The 22055-nt window shown below is 53.8% G+C and overlaps 1 protein-coding gene across 6 annotated transcripts in view; it reads right to left on the bottom strand.

Annotated features, from left to right (window-relative positions):
• The window catches only part of GPSM1 (G protein signaling modulator 1), a 585152-nt gene that overhangs the window by 73922 nt on the left and 489175 nt on the right, over window positions 1-22055 (bottom strand). For all 6 annotated transcript variants that reach the window (XM_063935808.1, XM_063935811.1, XM_063935807.1 and 3 more), the window contains exon 12: window positions 5779-5938. In XM_063935808.1, coding sequence (XP_063791878.1) covers window positions 5779-5938 — 160 coding nt within the window. The remainder of the gene's footprint in view (window positions 1-5778; window positions 5939-22055) is intronic.

Raw genomic sequence — 22055 nt, 5'->3', positions numbered from 1 at the left:
CTGAGCCCCTGCCGCAGATACAGTGTAACCCTGTGTGTACAGCCTAAGCCCCTGCCGCAGATACAGTGTAACCCTGTGTGTACAGCCTGAGCCCCTGCCGCAGATACAGTGTAACCCTGTGTGTACAGACCTGAGCCCCTGCCGCAGATACAGTGTAACCCTGTGTGTGTACAGACCTGAGCCCCTGCCGCAGATACAGTGTAACCCTGTGTGCACAGCCTGAGCCCCTGCCACAGATACAGTGTAACCCTGTGTGTGTACAGACCTGAGCCCCTGCCGCAGATACAGTGTAACCCTGTGTGTGCAGCCTGAGCCCCTGCCGCAGATACAGTGTAACCCTGTGTGTACAGACCTGAGCCCCTGCCGCAGATACAGTGTAACCCTGTGTGTGTACAGACCTGAGCCCCTGCCGCAGATACAGTGTAACCCTGTGTGTACAGACCTGAGCCCCTGCCGCAGATACAGTGTAACCCTGTGTGTACAGACCTGAGCCCCTGCCGCAGATACAGTGTAACCCTGTGTGTACAGACCTGAGCCCCTGCCGCAGATACAGTGTAACCCTGTGTGTGTACAGCCTGAGCCCCTGCCGCAGATACAGTGTAACCCTGTGTGCACAGCCTGAGCCCCTGCCGCAGATACAGTGTAACCCTGTGTGTGTACAGCCTGAGCCCCTGCCGCAGATACAGTGTAACCCTGTGTGTGTACAGCCTGAGCCCCTGCCGCAGATACAGTGTAACCCTGTGTGTACAGCCTGAGCCCCTGCCGCAGATACAGTGTAACCCTGTGTGTACAGCCTGAGCCCCTGCCGCAGACACAGTGTAACCCTGTGTGTACAGCCTAAGCCCCTGCCGCAGATACAGTGTAACCCTGTGTGTACAGCCTGAGCCCCTGCCGCAGATACAGTGTAACCCTGTGTGTACAGACCTGAGCCCCTGCCGCAGATACAGTGTAACCCTGTGTGCACAGCCTGAGCCCCTGCCGCAGATACAGTGTAACCCTGTGTGTACAGACCTGAGCCCCTGCCGCAGATACAGTGTAACCCTGTGTGTGTACAGCCTGAGCCCCTGCCGCAGATACAGTGTAACCCTGTGTGTACAGCCTGAGCCCCTGCCGCAGATACAGTGTAACCCTGTGTGTACAGACCTGAGCCCCTGCCGCAGATACAGTGTAACCCTGTGTGCACAGCCTGAGCCCCTGCCGCAGATACAGTGTAACCCTGTGTGTACAGACCTGAGCCCCTGCCGCAGATACAGTGTAACCCTGTGTGTGTACAGCCTGAGCCCCTGCCGCAGATACAGTGTAACCCTGTGTGTACAGCCTGAGCCCCTGCCGCAGATACAGTGTAACCCTGTGTGTACAGACCTGAGCCCCTGCCGCAGATACAGTGTAACCCTGTGTGTGTACAGACCTGAGCCCCTGCCGCAGATACAGTGTAACCCTGTGTGCACAGCCTGAGCCCCTGCCGCAGATACAGTGTAACCCTGTGTGTACAGCCTAAGCCCCTGCCGCAGATACAGTGTAACCCTGTGTGTACAGCCTAAGCCCCTGCCGCAGATACAGTGTAACCCTGTGTGTACAGCCTGAGCCCCTGCCGCAGATACAGTGTAACCCTGTGTGTACAGCCTAAGCCCCTGCCGCAGATACAGTGTAACCCTGTGTGTACAGCCTGAGCCCCTGCCGCAGATACAGTGTAACCCTGTGTGTACAGCCTGAGCCCCTGCCGCAGATACAGTGTAACCCTGTGTGTACAGCCTGAGCCCCTGCCGCAGATACAGTGTAACCCTGTGTGTACAGCCTGAGCCCCTGCCGCAGATACAGTGTAACCCTGTGTGTACAGACCTGAGCCCCTGCCGCAGATACAGTGTAACCCTGTGTGTACAGACCTGAGCCCCTGCCGCAGATACAGTGTAACCCTGTGTGTACAGACCTGAGCCCCTGCCGCAGATACAGTGTAACCCTGTGTGTACAGACCTGAGCCCCTGCCGCAGATACAGTGTAACCCTGTGTGTACAGACCTGAGCCCCTGCCGCAGATACAGTGTAACCCTGTGTGTGTACAGCCTGAGCCCCTGCCGCAGATACAGTGTAACCCTGTGTGTGTACAGCCTGAGCCCCTGCCGCAGATACAGTGTAACCCTGTGTGTGCAGCCTGAGCCCCTGCCGCAGATACAGTGTAACCCTGTGTGTGCAGCCTGAGCCCCTGCCGCAGATACAGTGTAACCCTCTTTACAGCCTGAGCCCCTGCCGCAGATACAGTGTAACCCTGTGTGTGCAGCCTGAGCCCCTGCCGCAGATACAGTGTAACCCTGTGTGTGCAGCCTGAGCCCCTGCCGCAGATACAGTGTAACCCTCTTTACAGCCTGAGCCCCTGCCGCAGATACAGTGTAACCCTGTGTGTGCAGCCTGAGCCCCTGCCGCAGATACAGTGTAACCCTGTGTGTGCAGCCTGAGCCCCTGCCGCAGATACAGTGTAACCCTCTTTACAGCCTGAGCCCCTGCCGCAGATACAGTGTAACCCTGTGTGTGCAGCCTGAGCCCCTGCCGCAGATACAGTGTAACCCTGTGTGTGCAGCCTGAGCCCCTGCCGCAGATACAGTGTAACCCTGTGTGTACAGCCTGAGCCCCTGCCGCAGATACAGTGTAACCCTGTGTGTGTACAGACCTGAGCCCCTGCCGCAGATACAGTGTAACCCTGTGTGTGCAGCCTGAGCCCCTGCCGCATATACAGTGTAACCCTGTGTGTACAGCCTGAGCCCCTGCCGCAGATACAGTGTAACCCTGTGTGTGTACAGACCTGAGCCCCTGCCGCAGATACAGTGTAACCCTGTGTGTAGACCTGAGCCCCTGCCGCAGATACAGTGTAACCCTGTGTGTACAGACCTGAGCCCCTGCCGCAGATACAGTGTAACCTTGTGTGTACAGACCTGAGCCCCTGCCGCAGATACAGTGTAACCCTGTGTGTGTGCAGCCTGAGCCCCTGCCGCAGATACAGTGTAACCCTGTGTGTACAGCCTGAGCCCCTGCCGCAGATACAGTGTAACCCTGTGTGTGTACAGACCTGAGCCCCTGCCGCAGATACAGTGTAACCCTGTGTGTACAGACCTGAGCCCCTGCCGCAGATACAGTGTAACCTTGTGTGTACAGTCCTGAGCCCCTGCCGCAGATACAGTGTAACCCAGTGTGTGTACAGCCTGAGCCCCTGCCGCAGATACAGTGTAACCCTGTGTGTGTGCAGCCTGAGCCCCTGCCGCAGATACAGTGTAACCCTGTGTGTGCAGCCTGAGCCCCTGCCGCATATACAGTGTAACCCTGTGTGTGCAGCCTGAGCCCCTGCCGCAGATACAGTGTAACCCTGTGTGTGCAGCCTGAGCCCCTGCCGCAGATACAGTGTAACCCTGTGTGTACAGCCTGAGCCCCTGCCGCAGATACAGTGTAACCCTGTGTGTGTACAGACCTGAGCCCCTGCCGCAGATACAGTGTAACCCTGTGTGTACAGACCTGAGCCCCTGCCGCAGATACAGTGTAACCCAGTGTGTGTACTGCCTGAGCCCCTGCCGCAGATACAGTGTAACCCTGTGTGTGTGCAGCCTGAGCCCCTGCCGCAGATACAGTGTAACCCTGTGTGTGCAGCCTGAGCCCCTGCCGCATATACAGTGTAACCCTGTGTGTGCAGCCTGAGCCCCTGCCGCAGATACAGTGTAACCCTGTGTGTGCAGCCTGAGCCCCTGCCGCAGATACAGTGTAACCCTGTGTGTGTACAGCCTGAGTCCCTGCCGCAGATACAGTGTAACCCTGTGTGTACAGACCTGAGCCCCTGCCGCAGATACAGTGTAACCCTGTGTGTACAGACCTGAGCCCCTGCCGCAGATACAGTGTAACCCTGTGTGTACAGACCTGAGCCCCTGCCGCATATACAGTGTAGCCCTGTGTGCACAGCCTGAGCCCCTGCCGCAGATACAGTGTAACCCTGTGTGTACAGACCTGAGCCCCTGCCGCAGATACAGTGTAACCCTGTGTGTACAGACCTGAGCCCCTGCCACAGATACAGTGTAACCCTGTGTGTGCAGCCTGAGCCCCTGCCGCAGATACAGTGTAACCCTGTGTGTACAGACCTGAGCCCCTGCCGCAGATACAGTGTAACCCTGTGTGTGCAGCCTGAGCCCCTGCCGCAGATACAGTGTAACCCTGTGTGTGTGCAGCCTGAGCCCCTGCCGCAGATACAGTGTAACCCTGTGTGCACAGCCTGAGCCCCTGCCGCAGATACAGTGTAACCCTGTGTGTACAGCCTGAGCCCCTGCCGCAGATACAGTGTAACCCTGTGTGTACAGCCTGAGCCCCTGCCGCATATACAGTGTAACCCTGTGTGTACAGCCTGAGCCCCTGCCGCATATACAGTGTAACCCTGTGTGTACAGCCTGAGCCCCTGCCGCAGATACAGTGTAACCCTGTGTGTACAGACCTGAGCCCCTGCCGCAGATACAGTGTAACCCTGTGTGTGCAGCCTGAGCCCCTGCCGCAGATACTGTGTAACCCTGTGTGTGTGCAGCCTGAGCCCCTGCCGCAGATACAGTGTAACCCTGTGTGCACAGCCTGAGCCCCTGCCGCAGATACAGTGTAACCCTGTGTGTACAGCCTGAGCCCCTGCCGCAGATACAGTGTAACCCTGTGTGTACAGCCTGAGCCCCTGCCGCATATACAGTGTAACCCTGTGTGTACAGCCTGAGCCCCTGCCGCATATACAGTGTAACCCTGTGTGTACAGCCTGAGCCCCTGCCGCAGATACAGTGTAACCCTGTGTGTACAGACCTGAGCCCCTGCCGCAGATACAGTGTAACCCTGTGTGTGCAGCCTGAGCCCCTGCCGCAGATACAGTGTAACCCTGTGTGTGTGCAGCCTGAGCCCCTGCCGCAGATACAGTGTAACCCTGTGTGCACAGCCTGAGCCCCTGCCGCAGATACAGTGTAACCCTGTGTGTACAGCCTGAGCCCCTGCCGCAGATACAGTGTAACCCTGTGTGTACAGCCTGAGCCCCTGCCGCATATACAGTGTAACCCTGTGTGTACAGCCTGAGCCCCTGCCGCATATACAGTGTAACCCTGTGTGTACAGCCTGAGCCCCTGCCGCAGATACAGTGTGTGGTGCAGCGTCACAGATATCACAGGAACTTGTCACCTCCAGGACAGATGCATAATGCTATCTCCTGCGCACAATGCACTCTGCTCACTAGGGGGCTCCCTGAGGCACTTCCTAGGTACAGTGTGCCTCATGCCTCGCAACCAACACTCTCCATAATATTAGTAACCAGCGGCTGCCTGCTGTGTTGTTAGGACTGTAGCTGCGAGTAAAGTCTGTCACCTACAGCCAGTGAGGTAGGTATGGCAGCTGGGCAGGGGACTAGGTTACCTCCCTCATTGTCCCGCACAGTAAGTCGGCCTATCATTCCTGCTGTAGAGTCGTACAGAAGACGCCAGGGGGATGGTGCGGCACTGGAGGTGCACATTACGCAGAAGAGAGGAGCCGCACATGTGCCCGGCTGTACACGTCGGAGACTCACCGGCTTCTGCGGCACATGCTCCTGGGCTAGTACAAGTCACTACTGCCCCTCATGGACCCTATGTGTGCAGACTGAACGTCTCCTTCACTCCTCCATCCCCCATTCCACCCCCTGGCTGAGCGTGTGCAGGAGGAATACACGTATGATACAACACATGTATGTAAAGCGCTGCATCAGGCCCCGGGCAGCACTTCTGGCTGCATCATGCGTGTAACAGGGACTCACATATCTGGTCGTCCAGCGCCGGAATGGCTGTCGCTGTGGTTTCCGTCTCGCCGCTCTGACACTCCTCTAACGTGCATCTCTGATCATCCATTCGGTTACTTTGGAATTTACTTAAGAGGTCGAAGAAGCATTCCTCATCCGACGGGGCCCGGCTGATCTTCTGCAAAATATAAGAGGGAAGACGTATAACTGGGGTGTCCCTGGCTCTCCCGTCCTACAGCAGTCAGTAAGTACTGATCACACCAGAGTGCGCCGAGTCTGGCGCAGCCATACCGGTGCAGGGAAAGGCGGGGTGTCATGTACCGTGTGAGGCTGGGGTAACTCCAGATAACATTCTGTGCTACAGCGGCGTCTACACCCCTTCCTGACCTGTCACTACACTATGACTGGCTGTCACTCGTCTCAAATGCTCCCGTCACCCGTAACCTGCTGCAGCGAGTACAGGCCGCACCCCCAGCATGGCTGCAGTCTCAGGGCTCGCCCCCGCAGTGCCGGTCATTGTGTGTCACCCGTAACCTGCTGCAGCGAGTACAGGCCGCACCCCCAGCATGGCTGCATTCTCAGGGCCCGCCCCCGCGGTGCCGGTCATTGTGTGTCACCCGTAACCTGCTGCAGCGAGTACAGGCCGCACCCCCAGCATGGCTGCAGTCTCAGGGCTCGCCCCCGCGGTGCCGGTCATTGTGTGTCACCCGTAACCTGCTGCAGCGAGAACAGGCCGCACCCCCAGCATGGCTGCATTCTCAGGGCCCGCCCCCGCGGTGCTGGTCATTGTGTAGAAAGGGGCGGGACATGGTGACACATCACCTATGTCTATGTTAGGCTGGCGTCATATAGGAGCAGTAATTGCCAGTGATCTAAAGGCAGAAATAACTGCAATGTAATGGGGATATGCGGTTAGCTTACTGCTCATCGGGTTCCCGGCTGTCACAATACTCATGCCGGGATCCCGACGGGGGCACCATACATTATACCGGCGAGGTAGGCGATTCCCCCTATGATGAGTAAGGGATGACTGTATATCTGCGGGCAGTGCGTGTTAGGTGTATGATGAGTCAGGGGTGATTGTGTATCTGCGGGTAGTGCCGTGTTAGGAGTATGATGAGTCAGGGGTGATTGTATATCTGCGGCCGGTGCCGCGTTAGGAGTACGATGAGTCAGGGTGATTGTATATCTGCGGGCGGTTCCGTGTTAGGTGTATGATGAGTCAGGGGTGATTGTATATCTGCGGGCAGTGCTGCATTAGGAGTACGATGAGTCAGGGGTGATTGTATATCTGCGGCCGGTGCCGCGTTAGGAGTATGATGAGTCAGGGATGATTGTATATCTGCGGGCAGTGCCGCGTTAGGTGTATGATGAGTCAGGGGTGATTGTATATCTGCGGGCAGTGCCGCGTTAGGGGTATGATGAGTCAGGGGTGATTGTATATCTGCGGGCAGTGCCGTGTTAGGTGTATGATGAGTCAGGGGTGATTGTATATCTGTGGGCGGTGCCGTGTTAGGAGTATGATGAGTCAGGGGTGATTGTATATCTGCGGGCAGTGCCGTTTTAGGTGTATGATGAGTCAGGGGTGATTGTATATCTGCGGGCGGTGCCGCGTTAGGAATACGATGAGTCGGGGTGATTGTATACTTGCGGGTGGTGCCGCGTTAGGAGTGCGATGAGTCAGGGGTGATTGTATATCTACGGGCGGTGCCATTTTAGGAGTACGATGAGTCAGGGTGATTGTATATCTGCGGGCGGTTCCGTGTTAGGTGTATGATGAGTCAGGGGTGATTGTATATCTGCGGGCAGTGCTGCATTAGGAGTACAATGAGTCAGGGGTGATTGTATATCTGCGGGTAGTGCCGCGTTAGGAGTACGATGAGTCAGGGGTGATTGTATATCTGCGGGCAGTGCCGTGTTAGGAGTACGATGAGTAAGGGGTGATTGTATATCTGCGGGTGGTGCCGCGTTAGGAGTACGATGAGTAAGGGGTGATTGTATATCTGCGGGCAGTGCCGTGTTAGGTGTATGATGAGTCAGGGGTGATTGTATATCTGCGGGCGGTGCCGCATTAGGAGTACGATGAGTCAGGGTTGATGTATATCTGTGGGCGGTGCCGCGTTAGGAGTACGATGAGTCAGGGGTGATTGTATATCTGCGGGCAGTGCCGCGTTAGGAGTACGATGAGTAAGGGGTGATTGTATATCTGCGGGCAGTGCCGTGTTAGGTGTATGATGAGTCAGGGATGATTGTATATCTGCGGGCAGTGCCGTGTTAGGTGTATGATGAGTCAGGGGTGATTGTATATCTGCGGGCAGTGCCGTGTTAGGAGTACGATGAGTCAGGGGTGATTGTATATCTGCGGGCGGTGCCGCGTTAGGAATACGATGAGTCGGGGTGATTGTATACTTGCGGGTGGTGCCGCGTTAGGAGTGCGATGAGTCAGGGGTGATTGTATATCTACGGGCGGTGCCATTTTAGGAGTACGATGAGTCAGGGTGATTGTATATCTGCGGGCGGTTCCGTGTTAGGTGTATGATGAGTCAGGGGTGATTGTATATCTGCGGGCAGTGCTGCATTAGGAGTACGATGAGTCAGGGGTGATTGTATATCTGCGGGTAGTGCCGCGTTAGGAGTACGATGAGTCAGGATGATTGTATATCTGCGGGCAGTGCCATGTTAGGTGTATGATTGTATATCTGCGGGCGGTGCCGCATTAGGAGTACGATGAGTCAGGGTTGATGTATATCTGTGGGCGGTGCCGTGTTAGGAGTACGATGAGTCAGGGGTGATTGTATATCTGCGGGCAGTGCCGTGCTAGGAGTACGATGAGTAAGGGGTGATTGTATATCTGGGGGCGGTGCCGCATTAGGAGTACGATGAGTCAGGGTTGATGTATATCTGTGGGCGGTGCCGCGTTAGGAGTACGATGAGTAAGGGGTGATTGTATATCTGCGGGCGGTGCCGTGTTAGGTGTATGATGAGTAAGGAGTGATTGTATATCTGCGGGCGGTGCCGTGTTAGGTGTATGATGAGTAAGGAGTGATTGTATATCTGCAGGCGGTGCCGTGTTAGGAGTACGATGAGTCAGGGTGATTGTATATCTGCGGGCGGTGCCGTGTTAGGAGTACGAAGAGTAAGGGGTGATTGTATATCTGCGGGCGGTGCCGTGTTAGGTGTATGATGATTTAGGGGTGATTGTATATCTGCGGGCAGTGTTGCATTAGGAGTACGATGAGTCAGGAGTGATTGTATATCTGCGGGTGGTGCCGTGTTAGGAGTACGATGAGTAAGGGGTGATTGTATATCTGCGGGCGGTGTTAGGTGTATGATGAGTCAGGGATGATTGTATATCTGCGGGCGGTGCCGCATTAGGAGTACGATGAGTCAGGGGTGATTGTATATCTGCGGGCGGTGCCGCATTAGGAGTACGATGAGTCAGGGGTGAGTGTATATCTGCGGGCGGTGCCGCATTAGGAGTACGATGAGTCAGGGTTGATGTATATCTGTGGGCGGTGCCGCGTTAGGAGTACGATGAGTAAGGGGTGATTGTATATCTGCGGGCAGTGCCGTGTTAGGTGTATGATGATTTAGGGGTGATTGTATATCTGCGGGCGGTGTTAGGTGTATGATGAGTCAGGGATGATTGTATATCTGCGGGCGGTGCCGCATTAGGAGTACGATGAGTCAGAGGTGATTGTATATCTGCGGGTGGTGCCGCGTTAGGAGTACGATGAGTCAGGGGTGAGTGTATATCTGCGGGCGGTGCCGCATTAGGAGTACGATGAGTCAGGGTTGATGTATATCTGTGGGCGGTGCCGCGTTAGGAGTACGATGAGTAAGGGGTGATTGTATATCTGCGGGCGGTGCCGTGTTAGGTGTATGATGAGTAAGGAGTGATTGTATATCTGCAGGCGGTGCCGTGTTAGGTGTATGATGAGTCAGGGGTGATTGTATATCTACGGGCGGTGCCGTGTTAGGAGTACGATGAGTCAGGGTGATTGTATATCTACGGGCGGTGCCGCATTAGGAGTACGATGAGTAAGGGGTGATTGTATATCTGCGGGCAGTGCCGTGTTAGTTGTATGATGAGTCAGGGGTGATTGTATATCTGCGGGCAGTGCCGTGTTAAGTGTATGATGAGTCAGGGGTGATTGTACATCTGCGGTTGGTGCCACGTTAGGAGTACGATGAGTCAGGGGTGATTGTATATCTGCGGGCAGTGCCGTGTTAGGTGTATGATGAGTCAGGGGTGATTGTATATCTGCGGGCGGTGCCGCGTTAGTAGTACGATGAGTCAGGGGTGATTGTATATTTGCAGGCGGTGCCGCGTTAGGAGTTTGATGAGTCAGGGGTGATTGTATATCTACGGGCGGTGCCGTTTTAGGAGTACGATGAGTCAGGGTGATTGTATATCTGCGGGCAGTGCCGTGTTAGGTGTATGATGAGTCAGGGGTGATTGTATATCTGCGGGCAGTGCCGTGTTAAGTGTATGATGAGTCAGGGGTGATTGTACATCTGCGGTTGGTGCCACGTTAGGAGTACGATGAGTCAGGGGTGATTGTATATCTGCGGGCAGTGCCGTGTTAGGTGTATGATGAGTCAGGGGTGATTGTATATCTGCGAGCGGTGCCGCGTTAGTAGTACGATGAGTCAGGGGTGATTGTATATTTGCAGGCGGTGCCGCGTTAGGAGTTTGATGAGTCAGGGGTGATTGTATATCTACGGGCGGTGCCGTTTTAGGAGTACGATGAGTCAGGGTGATTGTATATCTGCGGGCAGTGCCGTGTTAGGTGTATGATGAGTCAGGGGTGATTGTATATCTGCGGGCAGTGCCGTGTTAAGTGTATGATGAGTCAGGGGTGATTGTACATCTGCGGTTGGTGCCACGTTAGGAGTACGATGAGTCAGGGGTGATTGTATATCTGCGGGCAGTGCCGTGTTAGGTGTATGATTAGTCAGGGGTGATTGTATATCTGCGGGCGGTGCCGCGTTAGTAGTACGATGAGTCAGGGGTGATTGTATATTTGCAGGCGGTGCCGTGTTAGGAGTTTGATGAGTCAGGGGTGATTGTATATCTGCGGGCAGTGCCGTGTTAGAAGTACGATGAGTCAGGGGTGATTGTATATCTGCGGGTGGTGCCGTGTTAGGAGTACGATGAGTCAGGGGTGATTGTATATCTGCGGGCGGTGCCGCGTTAGGAGTACGATGAGTCAGGCGTGATTGTATATTTGCGGGCAGTGCCGTGTTAGGAGTACGATGAGTCAGGGGTGATTGTATATGTGCGGGCGGTGCCGCGTTAGGAGTACGATGAGTCAGGGGTGATTGTATATTTGCGGGCGGTGCCGTGTTAGGTGTATGATGAGTCAGGGGTGAGTGTATATCTGCGGGCAGTGTTGCATTAGGAGTACGATGAGTCAGGAGTGATTGTATATCTGCGGGTGGTGCCGTGTTAGGAGTACGATGAGTAAGGGGTGATTGTATATCTGCGGGCGGTGTTAGGTGTATGATGAGTCAGGGATGATTGTATATCTGCGGGCGGTGCCGCATTAGGAGTACGATGAGTCAGGGGTGATTGTATATCTGCGGGCGGTGCCGCATTAGGAGTACGATGAGTCAGGGGTGAGTGTATATCTGCGGGCGGTGCCGCATTAGGAGTACGATGAGTCAGGGTTGATGTATATCTGTGGGCGGTGCCGCGTTAGGAGTACGATGAGTAAGGGGTGATTGTATATCTGCGGGCAGTGCCGTGTTAGGTGTATGATGATTTAGGGGTGATTGTATATCTGCGGGCGGTGTTAGGTGTATGATGAGTCAGGGATGATTGTATATCTGCGGGCGGTGCCACATTAGGAGTACGATGAGTCAGGGGTGATTGTATATCTGCGGGCGGTGCCGCATTAGGAGTACGATGAGTCAGAGGTGATTGTATATCTGCGGGTGGTGCCGCGTTAGGAGTACGATGAGTCAGGGGTGAGTGTATATCTGCGGGCGGTGCCGCATTAGGAGTACGATGAGTCAGGGTTGATGTATATCTGTGGGCGGTGCCGCGTTAGGAGTACGATGAGTAAGGGGTGATTGTATATCTGCGGGCGGTGCCGTGTTAGGTGTATGATGAGTAAGGAGTGATTGTATATCTGCAGGCGGTGCCGTGTTAGGTGTATGATGAGTCAGGGGTGATTGTATATCTACGGGCGGTGCCGTGTTAGGAGTACGATGAGTCAGGGTGATTGTATATCTACGGACGGTGCCGCATTAGGAGTACGATGAGTAAGGGGTGATTGTATATCTGCGGGCAGTGCCGTGTTAGTTGTATGATGAGTCAGGGGTGATTGTATATCTGCGGGCAGTGCCGTGTTAGGTGTATGATGAGTCAGGGGTGATTGTATATCTGCGGGCAGTGCCGTGTTAAGTGTATGATGAGTCAGGGGTGATTGTACATCTGCGGTTGGTGCCACGTTAGGAGTACGATGAGTCAGGGGTGATTGTATATCTGCGGGCAGTGCCGTGTTAGGTGTATGATGAGTCAGGGGTGATTGTATATCTGCGGGCGGTGCCGCGTTAGTAGTACGATGAGTCAGGGGTGATTGTATATTTGCAGGCGGTGCCGCGTTAGGAGTTTGATGAGTCAGGGGTGATTGTATATCTACGGGCGGTGCCGTTTTAGGAGTACGATGAGTCAGGGTGATTGTATATCTGCGGGCAGTGCCGTGTTAGGTGTATGATGAGTCAGGGGTGATTGTATATCTGCGGGCAGTGCCGTGTTAAGTGTATGATGAGTCAGGGGTGATTGTACATCTGCGGTTGGTGCCACGTTAGGAGTACGATGAGTCAGGGGTGATTGTATATCTGCGGGCAGTGCCGTGTTAGCTGTATGATTAGTCAGGGGTGATTGTATATCTGCGGGCGGTGCCGCGTTAGTAGTACGATGAGTCAGGGGTGATTGTATATTTGCAGGCGGTGCCGTGTTAGGAGTTTGATGAGTCAGGGGTGATTGTATATCTGCGGGCAGTGCCGTGTTAGAAGTACGATGAGTCAGGGGTGATTGTATATCTGCGGGTGGTGCCGTGTTAGGAGTACGATGAGTCAGGGGTGATTGTATATGTGCGGGCGGTGCCGCGTTAGGAGTACGATGAGTCAGGGGTGATTGTATATTTGCGGGCGGTGCCGTGTTAGGTGTATGATGAGTCAGGGGTGATTGTATATCTGTGGGCGGTGCCGTGTTAGGTGTATGATGAGTCAGGGGTGATTGTATATCTGCGGGTGGTGCCGCGTTAGGAGTACGATGAGTAAGGGGTGATTGTATATCTGCGGGCAGTGCCGTGTTAGGTGTATGATGAGTCAGGGGTGAGTGTATATCTGCGGGCGGTGCCGCATTAGGAGTACGATGAGTCAGGGTTGATGTATATCTGTGGGCGGTGCCGCGTTAGGAGTACGATGAGTAAGGGGTGATTGTATATCTGCGGGCAGTGCCGTGTTAGGTGTATGATGATTTAGGGGTGATTGTATATCTGCGGGCGGTGCCACGTTAGGAGTACGATGAGTAAGGGGTGATTGTATATCTGCGGGCGGTGCCGTGTTAGGAGTACGATGAGTAAGGGGTGATTGTATATCTGCGGGCGGTGCTATGTTAGGTGTATGATGAGTAAGGGGTGATTGTATATCTGCGGGCGGTGCCGTGTTAGGTGTATGATGAGTCAGGGGTGATTGTATATCTACAGGCGGTGCCGTGTTAGGAGTACGATGAGTCAGGGTGATTGTATATCTGCGGGCAGTGCCGTGTTAAGTGTATGATGAGTCAGGGGTGATTGTACATCTGCGGTTGGTGCCACGTTAGGAGTACGATGAGTCAGGGGTGATTGTATATCTGCGGGCAGTGCCGTGTTAGGTGTATGATTAGTCAGGGGTGATTGTATATCTGCGGGCGGTGCCGCGTTAGTAGTACGATGAGTCAGGGGTGATTGTATATTTGCAGGCGGTGCCGTGTTAGGAGTTTGATGAGTCAGGGGTGATTGTATATCTGCGGGCAGTGCCGTGTTAGGTGTATGATGAGTCAGGGGTGATTGTATATCTGCGGGTGGTGTCGCGTTAGGAGTACGATGAGTCAGGGGTGATTGTATATCTGCGAGCGGTGTCGCGTTAGGAGTATGATGATACATTTTTCTATGTGACTGATGATGAGAGAGGAGGACCAGTCCTGTCCTATTCTCATATATATGATTGAGAATGAGTGGGTTCAGGGTGACTGAAAACATGGTGCCCAGATATGCTCCACCGGAATCTGATTCACGAGTCTTACATCACACAACACCAATTTAGCATTAAATCTACTGTATAAGAAGACACTTTGCATCTTTCTCTCAAACTGACATTAAAATCTGCAAATGTAATATCACACTTTCATCTGATAATTAATACAGCACTTTCATAAGCAAGAACAGAAAACAAATGTGTCATACCCTGGATAATTAGAAGTGGATAACAGGTGACAAGCGCTAAGGAAGCCCCCCGCTCATTGTGAAAGACCCTCAGACCACCGCTTTTACTACAGTTATCAGTTGCGGCTTCACACAATTATTCCTCACCTGCAGCAACGGGAATATGTCACAGTGACTCCTGATGGGGGGATCTTCATCAAGAGCGGAGCTGTATTCTGTTCATAGGGCCAGCGAGCCCTCATCCTGTATCACTAGAAATATATCCCCCCAGGCATCAGTGGGAAGCCAGACGGGGCTCAGGATTCGGGGCTAATCCTGGACAAGTGTCAGTGCGTGATCAGACATCCTGGCTGCACTACCTGGCTGGCTATCAGTCTTTAGCCCAACAAGGGAGCAATTATTAAGCAGCCCTATTCCCATAGCAGCCCTCCAATGGTGGCAATGTGGTTTATTCCATCGCAGCATTGGGGGATCTCTCAATGTTCTGCGCTTCCGCTATTGGTGCAGACATCAGGTAGATGTTTGTCACTTTGTCGCACTGTGCATACGTCTAGATACCAGACACACAAAGCCTCAGTTGTTACTGAAGTGCACAGGAGATGCACGGTCTCACAGTGTTTAGAAAACGTTCTGGTCACTCCTGGGAGGTGACAGGTGGCTAAGCGGACGCACGGACATGGCACATCTTATTGGCACTATGGGAGTGCCGCCGATGCTGATAGTGGTTGTGTACACAGATGCAGGATTGCTCACATAGGAGCCAGACTCAGATGGGTAATCACCTGCCACAGGGCTGCTGCAGCTGTTGATGGTGCGACTGATAGTATTTGAGCATATAAAGATGTTCAACGTGGACATCCCAGTCCTTGTGCATGCAGAAGCATAGTTGTACACTAAGGATGGACTTGTAGCATCTGACTCAGAATCATGTCCTGGTCAGTGGTAGATGGCAGGAGGATGGGGCTACCGTGACGTGCTGGAAGACCCAGGTCAGTGGGAGATGGCAGGAGGATGGGGCTACCGTGACGTGCTGGAAGACCCAGGTCAGTGGGAGATGGCAGGAGGATGGGGCTACTCTGAGGTGCTGGAAGAGCCAGGTCACTGGGAGATGGCAGGAGGATGGGGCTACTCTGAGGTGCTGGAAGAGCCAGGTCAGTAGGAGATGGCAGGAGTATGGGGCTACTCTGAGGTGCTGGAAGACCCAGGTCAGTGGGAGATGGCAGGAGGATGGGACTACTCTGAGGTGCTGGAAGAGCCAGGTCACTGGGAGATGGCAGGAGGATGGGGCTACTCTGAGGTGCTGGAAGACCCAGGTCAGTGGGAGAAGGCAGGAGGATGGGGCTACCGTGACGTGCTGGGAGACCCAGGTCAGTGGGAGATGGCAGAAGGATGGGGCTACCGTGACGTGCTGGAAGACCCAGGTCAGTGGGAGATGGCAGGAGGATGGGGCTACTCTGAGGTGCTGGAAGAGCCAGGTCAGTAGGAGATGGCTGGAGGATGGGGCTACTCTGAGGTGCTGGAAGAGCCAGGTCAGTAGGAGATGGCAGGAGGATGGGGCTACTCTGAGGTGCTGGAAGACCCAGGTCAGTGGGAGATGGCAGGAGGATGGGGCTACTCTGAGGTGCTGGAAGAGCCAGGTCACTGGGAGATGGCAGGAGGATGGGGCTTCTCTGAGGTGCTGGAAGAGCCAGGTCACTGGGAGATGGCAGGAGGATGGGGCTACTCTGAGGTGCTGGAAGAGCCAGGTCACTGGGAGATGGCATGAGGATGGGGCTACTCTGAGGTGCTGGAAGAGCCAGGTCAGTAGGAGATGGCAGGAGGATGGGGCTACCGTGACGTGCTGGAAGACCCAGGTCAGTGGGAGATGGCAGGAGGATGGGGCTACTCTGAGGTGCTGGAAGAGCCAGGTCAGTAGGAGATGGCAGGAGGATGGGGCTACTCTGAGGTGCTGGAAGAGCCAGGTCAGTAGGAGATGGCAGGAGGATGGGGCTACTCTGAGGTGCTGGAAGAGCCAGGTCAGTGGGAGATGGCAGGAGGATGGGGCTACTCTGAGGTGCTGGAAGAGCCAGGTCAGTAGGAGATGGCAGGAGGATGGGGCTACTCTGAGATGCTGGAAGAGCCAGGTCAGTAGGAGATGGCAGGAGGATGGGACTACTCTGAGGTGCTGGAAGAGCCAGGTCACTGGGAGATGGCAGGAGGATGGGGCTACTCTGAGGTGCTGGAAGAGCCAGGTCACTGGGAGATGGCAGGAGGATGGGGCTATTCTGCGGTGCTGGAAGAGCCAGGTCACTGGGAGATGGCATGAGGATGGGGCTACTCTGAGGTGCTGGAAGAACCAGGTCAGTAGGAGATGGCATGAGGATGGGGCAACTCTGAGGTGCTGGAAGACTCAGGTCAGTGGGAGATAACAGGAGGATGGGGCTACTCTGAGGTGCTGGAAGAGCCAGGTCAGTAGGGGATGGCAGGAAAATGGGGCTACCCTGAGGTGCTGGAAGAGCCAGGTCAGTATGAGATGGCAGGAGGATGGGGCTACCCTGAGGTGCTGGAAGAGCCAGGTCAGTAGGAGATGGCAGGAGGATGGGGCTACCCTGAGGTGCTGGAAGAGCCAGGTCAGTGGGAGATGGCAGGAGTATGGGGCTACCCAGAGGTGCTGGAAGAGCCAGGTCAGTAGGAGATGGCAGGAGTATGGGGCTACCCTGAGGTGCTGGAAGAGCCAGGTCAGTAGGAGATGGCATGAGGATAGGGCTACTTTGAGGTGCTGGAAGACCCAGGTCAGTAGGAGATGGCATGAGGATGGGGCTACTCTGAGGTGCTGGAAGACCCAGGTCAGCGGGAGATGGCATGAGGATGGGGCTACTCTGAGGTGCTGGAAGAGCCAGGTCACTGGGAGATGGCATGAGGATGGGGCTACCCTGAGGTGCTGGAAGAGCCAGGTCAGTGGTAGATGGCATGAGGATGGGGCTACTCTGAGGTGCCGGAAGAGCCAGGTCAGTAGGAGATGGCAGGAGGATGGGGCTACTCTGATGTTCTGGAAGACCCAGGTCAGCGGGAGATGGCATGAGGATGGGGCTACTCTGAGGTGCTGGAAGACCCAGGTCAGCGGGAGATGGCATGAGGATGGGGCTACTCGGAGGTGCTGGAAGACCCAGGTCAGCAGGAGATGGCAGGAGGATGGGGCTACTCTGGGGTGCTGGAAGACTCAGGTCAGCCGGAGATGGCATGAGGATGGGGCTACCCTGAGGTGCTGGAAGAGCCAGGTCAGTAGGAGATGGCAGGAGGATGGGGCTAACCTGAGGCACTGGAAGAGCCAGGTCAGTGGTACAGTAGATGGCAGGAGGATGGGGCTACCCTGAGGCACCAGAAGACACTAATAATACACAGCAGCCTCTGAGGACACTAATAATACACAGCAGCCTCTGAGGACACTAATAATACACAGCAGCCTCTGAGGACATTGATAATACACAGCAGCCTCTGAGGACACTAATAATACACAGCAGCCTCTGAGGACACTGCTAATGCACAGCAGCCTCTGAGGACACTGATAATACACAGCAGCCTCTGAGGACACTGATAATACACAGCAACCTCTGAGGACACTAATAATGCACAGCAGCCTCTGAGGACACTAATAATACACAGCAGCCTCTGAGGACACTGATAATACACAGCAGCCTCTGAGGACACTGATAATGCACAGCAGCCTCTGAGGACACTAATAATACACAGCAGCCTCTGAGGACACTAATAATACACAGCAGCCTCTGAGGACACTAATAATACACAGCAGCCTCTGAGGACACTGATAATACACAGCAGCCTCTGAGGACACTGATAATGCACAGCAGCCTCTGAGGACACTAATAATACACAGCAGCCTCTGAGGACATTGATAATACACAGCAGCCTCTGAGGACACTAATAATACACAGCAGCCTCTGAGGACACTGCTAATGCACAGCAGCCTCTGAGGACACTGATAATACACAGCAGCCTCTGAGGACACTGATAATACACAGCAACCTCTGAGGACACTAATAATGCACAGCAGCCTCTGAGGACACTAATAATACACAGCAGCCTCTGAGGACACTGATAATACACAGCAGCCTCTGAGGACACTGATAATGCACAGCAGCCTCTGAGGACACTAATAATACACAGCAGCCTCTGAGGACACTGATAATACACAGCAACCTCTGAGGACACTAATAATGCACAGCAGCCTCTGAGGACACTAATAATACACAGCAGCCTCTGAGGACACTGATAATACACAGCAGCCTCTGAGGACACTGATAATGCACAGCAGCCTCTGAGGACACTAATAATACACAGCAGCCTCTGAGGACACTGATAATACACAGCAGCCTCTGAGGACACTGATAATACACAGCAGCCTCTGAGGACACTAATAATACACAGCAGCCTCTGAGGACACTGATAATACACAGCAGCCTCTGAGGACACTAATAATACACAGCAGCCTCTGAGGACACTGATAATACACAGCAGCCTCTGAGGACACTAATAATACACAGCAGCCTCTGAGGACACTGATAATACACAGCAGCCTCTGAGGACACTAATAATACACAGCAGCCTCTGAGGACACTAATAATACACAGCAGCCTCTGAGGTCACTGATAATTAGTGACGTGCACCGGAAATTTTTCGGGTTTTGTGTTTTGGTTTTGGATTAGGTTCCGCGGCCGTGTTTTGGATTCGGACGCGTTTTGGCAAAACCTCCCTGAAAATTTTTTGTCGGATTCGGGTGTGTTTTGGATTCGGGTGTTTTTTTACAAAAAAAACTCAAAAACAGCTTAAATCATAGAATTTGGGGGTCATTTTGATCCCATAGTATTATTAACCTTAATAACCATAATTTACACTAATTTCCAGTCTATTCTGAACACCTCACACCTCACAATATTATTTTTAGTCCTAAAATTTGCACCGAGGTCGCTGGATGGCTAAGCTAAGCGACCCTAGTGGCCGACACAAACACCTGCCCATCTAGGAGTGGCACTGCAGTGTCAGGCAGGATGGCACTTCAAAAAAATAGTCCTCAAACATCACATGATGCAAAGAAGAATAAAAGAAAAAAGAGGTGCAAGATGGAATTGTCCTTGGGCCCTCTCACCCACCCTTATGTTGTATAAACAGGACATGCACACTTTAACAAACCCATCATTTCAGTGACAGGGTCTGCCACACGACTGTGACTGAAATGACGGGTTGGTTTGGACCCCCACCAAAAAAGAAGCAATTAATCTCTCCTTGCACAAACTGGCTCTACAGAGGCAAGATGTCCACCTCATCTTCACCCTCCGATATATCACCGTGTACATCCCCCTCCTCACAGATTATCAATTCGTCCCCACTGGAATCCACCATCTCAGCTCCCTGTGTACTTTGTGGAGGCAATTGCTGCTGGTCAATGTCTCCACGGAGGAATTGATTATAATTCATTTTAATGAACATCATCTTCTCCACATTTTCTGGATGTAACCTCGTACGCCGATTGCTGACAAGGTGAGCGGCGGCACTAAACACTCTTTCGGAGTACACACTTGTGGGAGGGCAACTTAGGTAGAATAAAGCCAGTTTGTGCAAGGGCCTCCAAATTGCCTCTTTTTCCTGCCAGTATAAGTACGGACTGTGTGACGTGCCTACTTAGATGCGGTCACTCATATAATCCTCCACCATTCTTTCAATGGGGAGAGAATCATATGCAGTGACAGTAGACGACATGTCAGTAATCGTTGGCAGGTCCTTCAGTCCGGACCAGATGTCAGCATCAGCAGTCGCTCCAGACTGCCCTGCATCCCTGCCAGCGGGTGGGCTCGGAATTCTGAGCCTTTTCCTCGCACCCCCAGTTGCGGGAGAATGTGAAGGAGGAGATGTTGACAGGTCGCGTTCCGCTTGACTTGACAATTTTGTCACCAGCAGTTCTTTGAACCCCAGCAGACTTGTGTCTGCCGGAAAGAGAGATCCAAGGTAGGCTTTAAATCTAGGATCGAGCACGGTGGCCAAAATGTAGTGCTCTGATTTCAACAGATTGACCACCCGTGAATCCTTGTTAAGCGAATTAAGGGCTCCATCCACAAGTCCCACATGCCTAGCGGAATCGCTCCGTGTTAGCTCCTCCTTCAATGCCTCCAGCTTCTTCTGCAAAAGCCTGATGAGGGGAATGACCTGACTCAGGCTGGCAGTGTCTGAACTGACTTCACGTGTGGCAAGTTCAAAGGGCAGCAGAACCTTGCACAACGTTGAAATCATTCCCCACTGCGCTTGAGACAGGTGCATTCCACCTCCTTTGCCTATATCGTAGGTAGCTGCAGTGTTCGCAAATACGCGCTATAGCGCGTATTTTACCCTGATCTGTGGTCCAGGGACTCACTTTTCTAAACTGTGTGGGTCCCCGGGGACGCGCTCCGCTGAAGCTGGTCATCTTGTTCAAGCAGCTTCCTGTATCTTGTTTAAGTCCTCTTGTGGCGGCGCGGGCCCCCGGACAGAGAGTGAGGACGGCTTCTCTCCCCCCTCCCCGATCACCTGCTGCAGCTTCAAGGGAGCTGGACAGAGAGTGAGGACGCCCCCCCCCACCCTTCCCGCCGATCACCCACTGGAGCTTCACGGGAGCCGGACAGACGGTGAGGACGGCCCCCCCCCCCCCTTCCCGCCGATCACCCGCTGCAGCTTCACAGGAGCCGGACAGAGAGCAAGGACGGCTCTGCGGCGCGCTACACACTGTGCTGCGGGGAAGTTGAACGCCGGTGACCGCGGACTGTGCGTGCTGTGCGGAAGGGTGAGCTGGACTTACGGTGGCGGCTGGGGGGCTATTCATATCGGTGGGATGGCGGAGATGGGGGCTGCATGGCGCTGGCAAACAGGTGTTAAAGGCAACATTTTTGTGGTATGGAGTGGGGGTGAGGCGAGAGGGTGACAGTGCTGCTGGTCTCTGCAGCATACAGGACCCTTGATACAACCGCTGGATTCGAGTCATGCTGCCTGTAATTTATGTGCTGACTGATCAACTTCAGTGACACTCACTGTTCTGGCTGCCTTTGTTGGTTACTGCTGGTTGCTGTTGGTTACTGCTGGTTGCCGCTGGTTACTGTAAAGGCAGCCAGCACAGTGAGTGTCACTGAAGTTGATCAGTCAGCACATAAATTACAGGCAGCATGACTCAAATCCAGTGGTTGTACCAAGTGTCCGAAGTCGTCGGACAGGATGTTGGCATTTAGTATACCGACACCAGCATCCCGATCGCAGCAAAGCCGACAAGAGTGACGAGAGCAGAGGGTACCCTAACCTCCCACCCCTAACCCTCCGTTTCCCGCAGCCTAAACCTAACCCACCCCCTTAGTGCCTAACACTTATACCCCCCCCCCTCCCTCTGCAGCCTAACCCTCCCCAACACCATATCCTAACCCCCCCCCCCCCCTTCCCACCCGCACGCTAAACCAGTGGCGGCAGTGCATACTTCCCTTCAGGATCCTGACTGTCGCTATATCGTTGCCAGGATCCTGATCACCTCTGGATGCCAGCGTTGGTATTGTGGCTGCTGTCAGGATTCCGGCATCGGTATTATGGCTGCTGGGATCCCGACAGCCAGGATCCTGAATGCATACTTCCGATATGATAACAGCCCAGCAGCATTGTCACCCTCCCTCCCCCACAACACTTCTGTAGTGTCTAAATCCAGTATAGCGGCACCATAAACCCATTACATATAGAAAATGTATTATTTAATAATGTTGTCCTGTTTTTTAATCATATAATTGTTAAGTGCTCTACCTGGTGTAATGTGTATAACGTGCTCTACCTGGTGCAATGTGTATAACGTGTTCTACC

The sequence above is a fragment of the Pseudophryne corroboree genome, chromosome 8 (genome assembly GCF_028390025.1).
Source record: "Pseudophryne corroboree isolate aPseCor3 chromosome 8, aPseCor3.hap2, whole genome shotgun sequence".
NCBI classification, from domain to species: Eukaryota; Metazoa; Chordata; class Amphibia; order Anura; family Myobatrachidae; genus Pseudophryne; species Pseudophryne corroboree.
The sequence above is the reverse complement of the archived record's forward strand: the minus strand, read 5'-3'. Positions and strand labels throughout refer to the sequence as shown.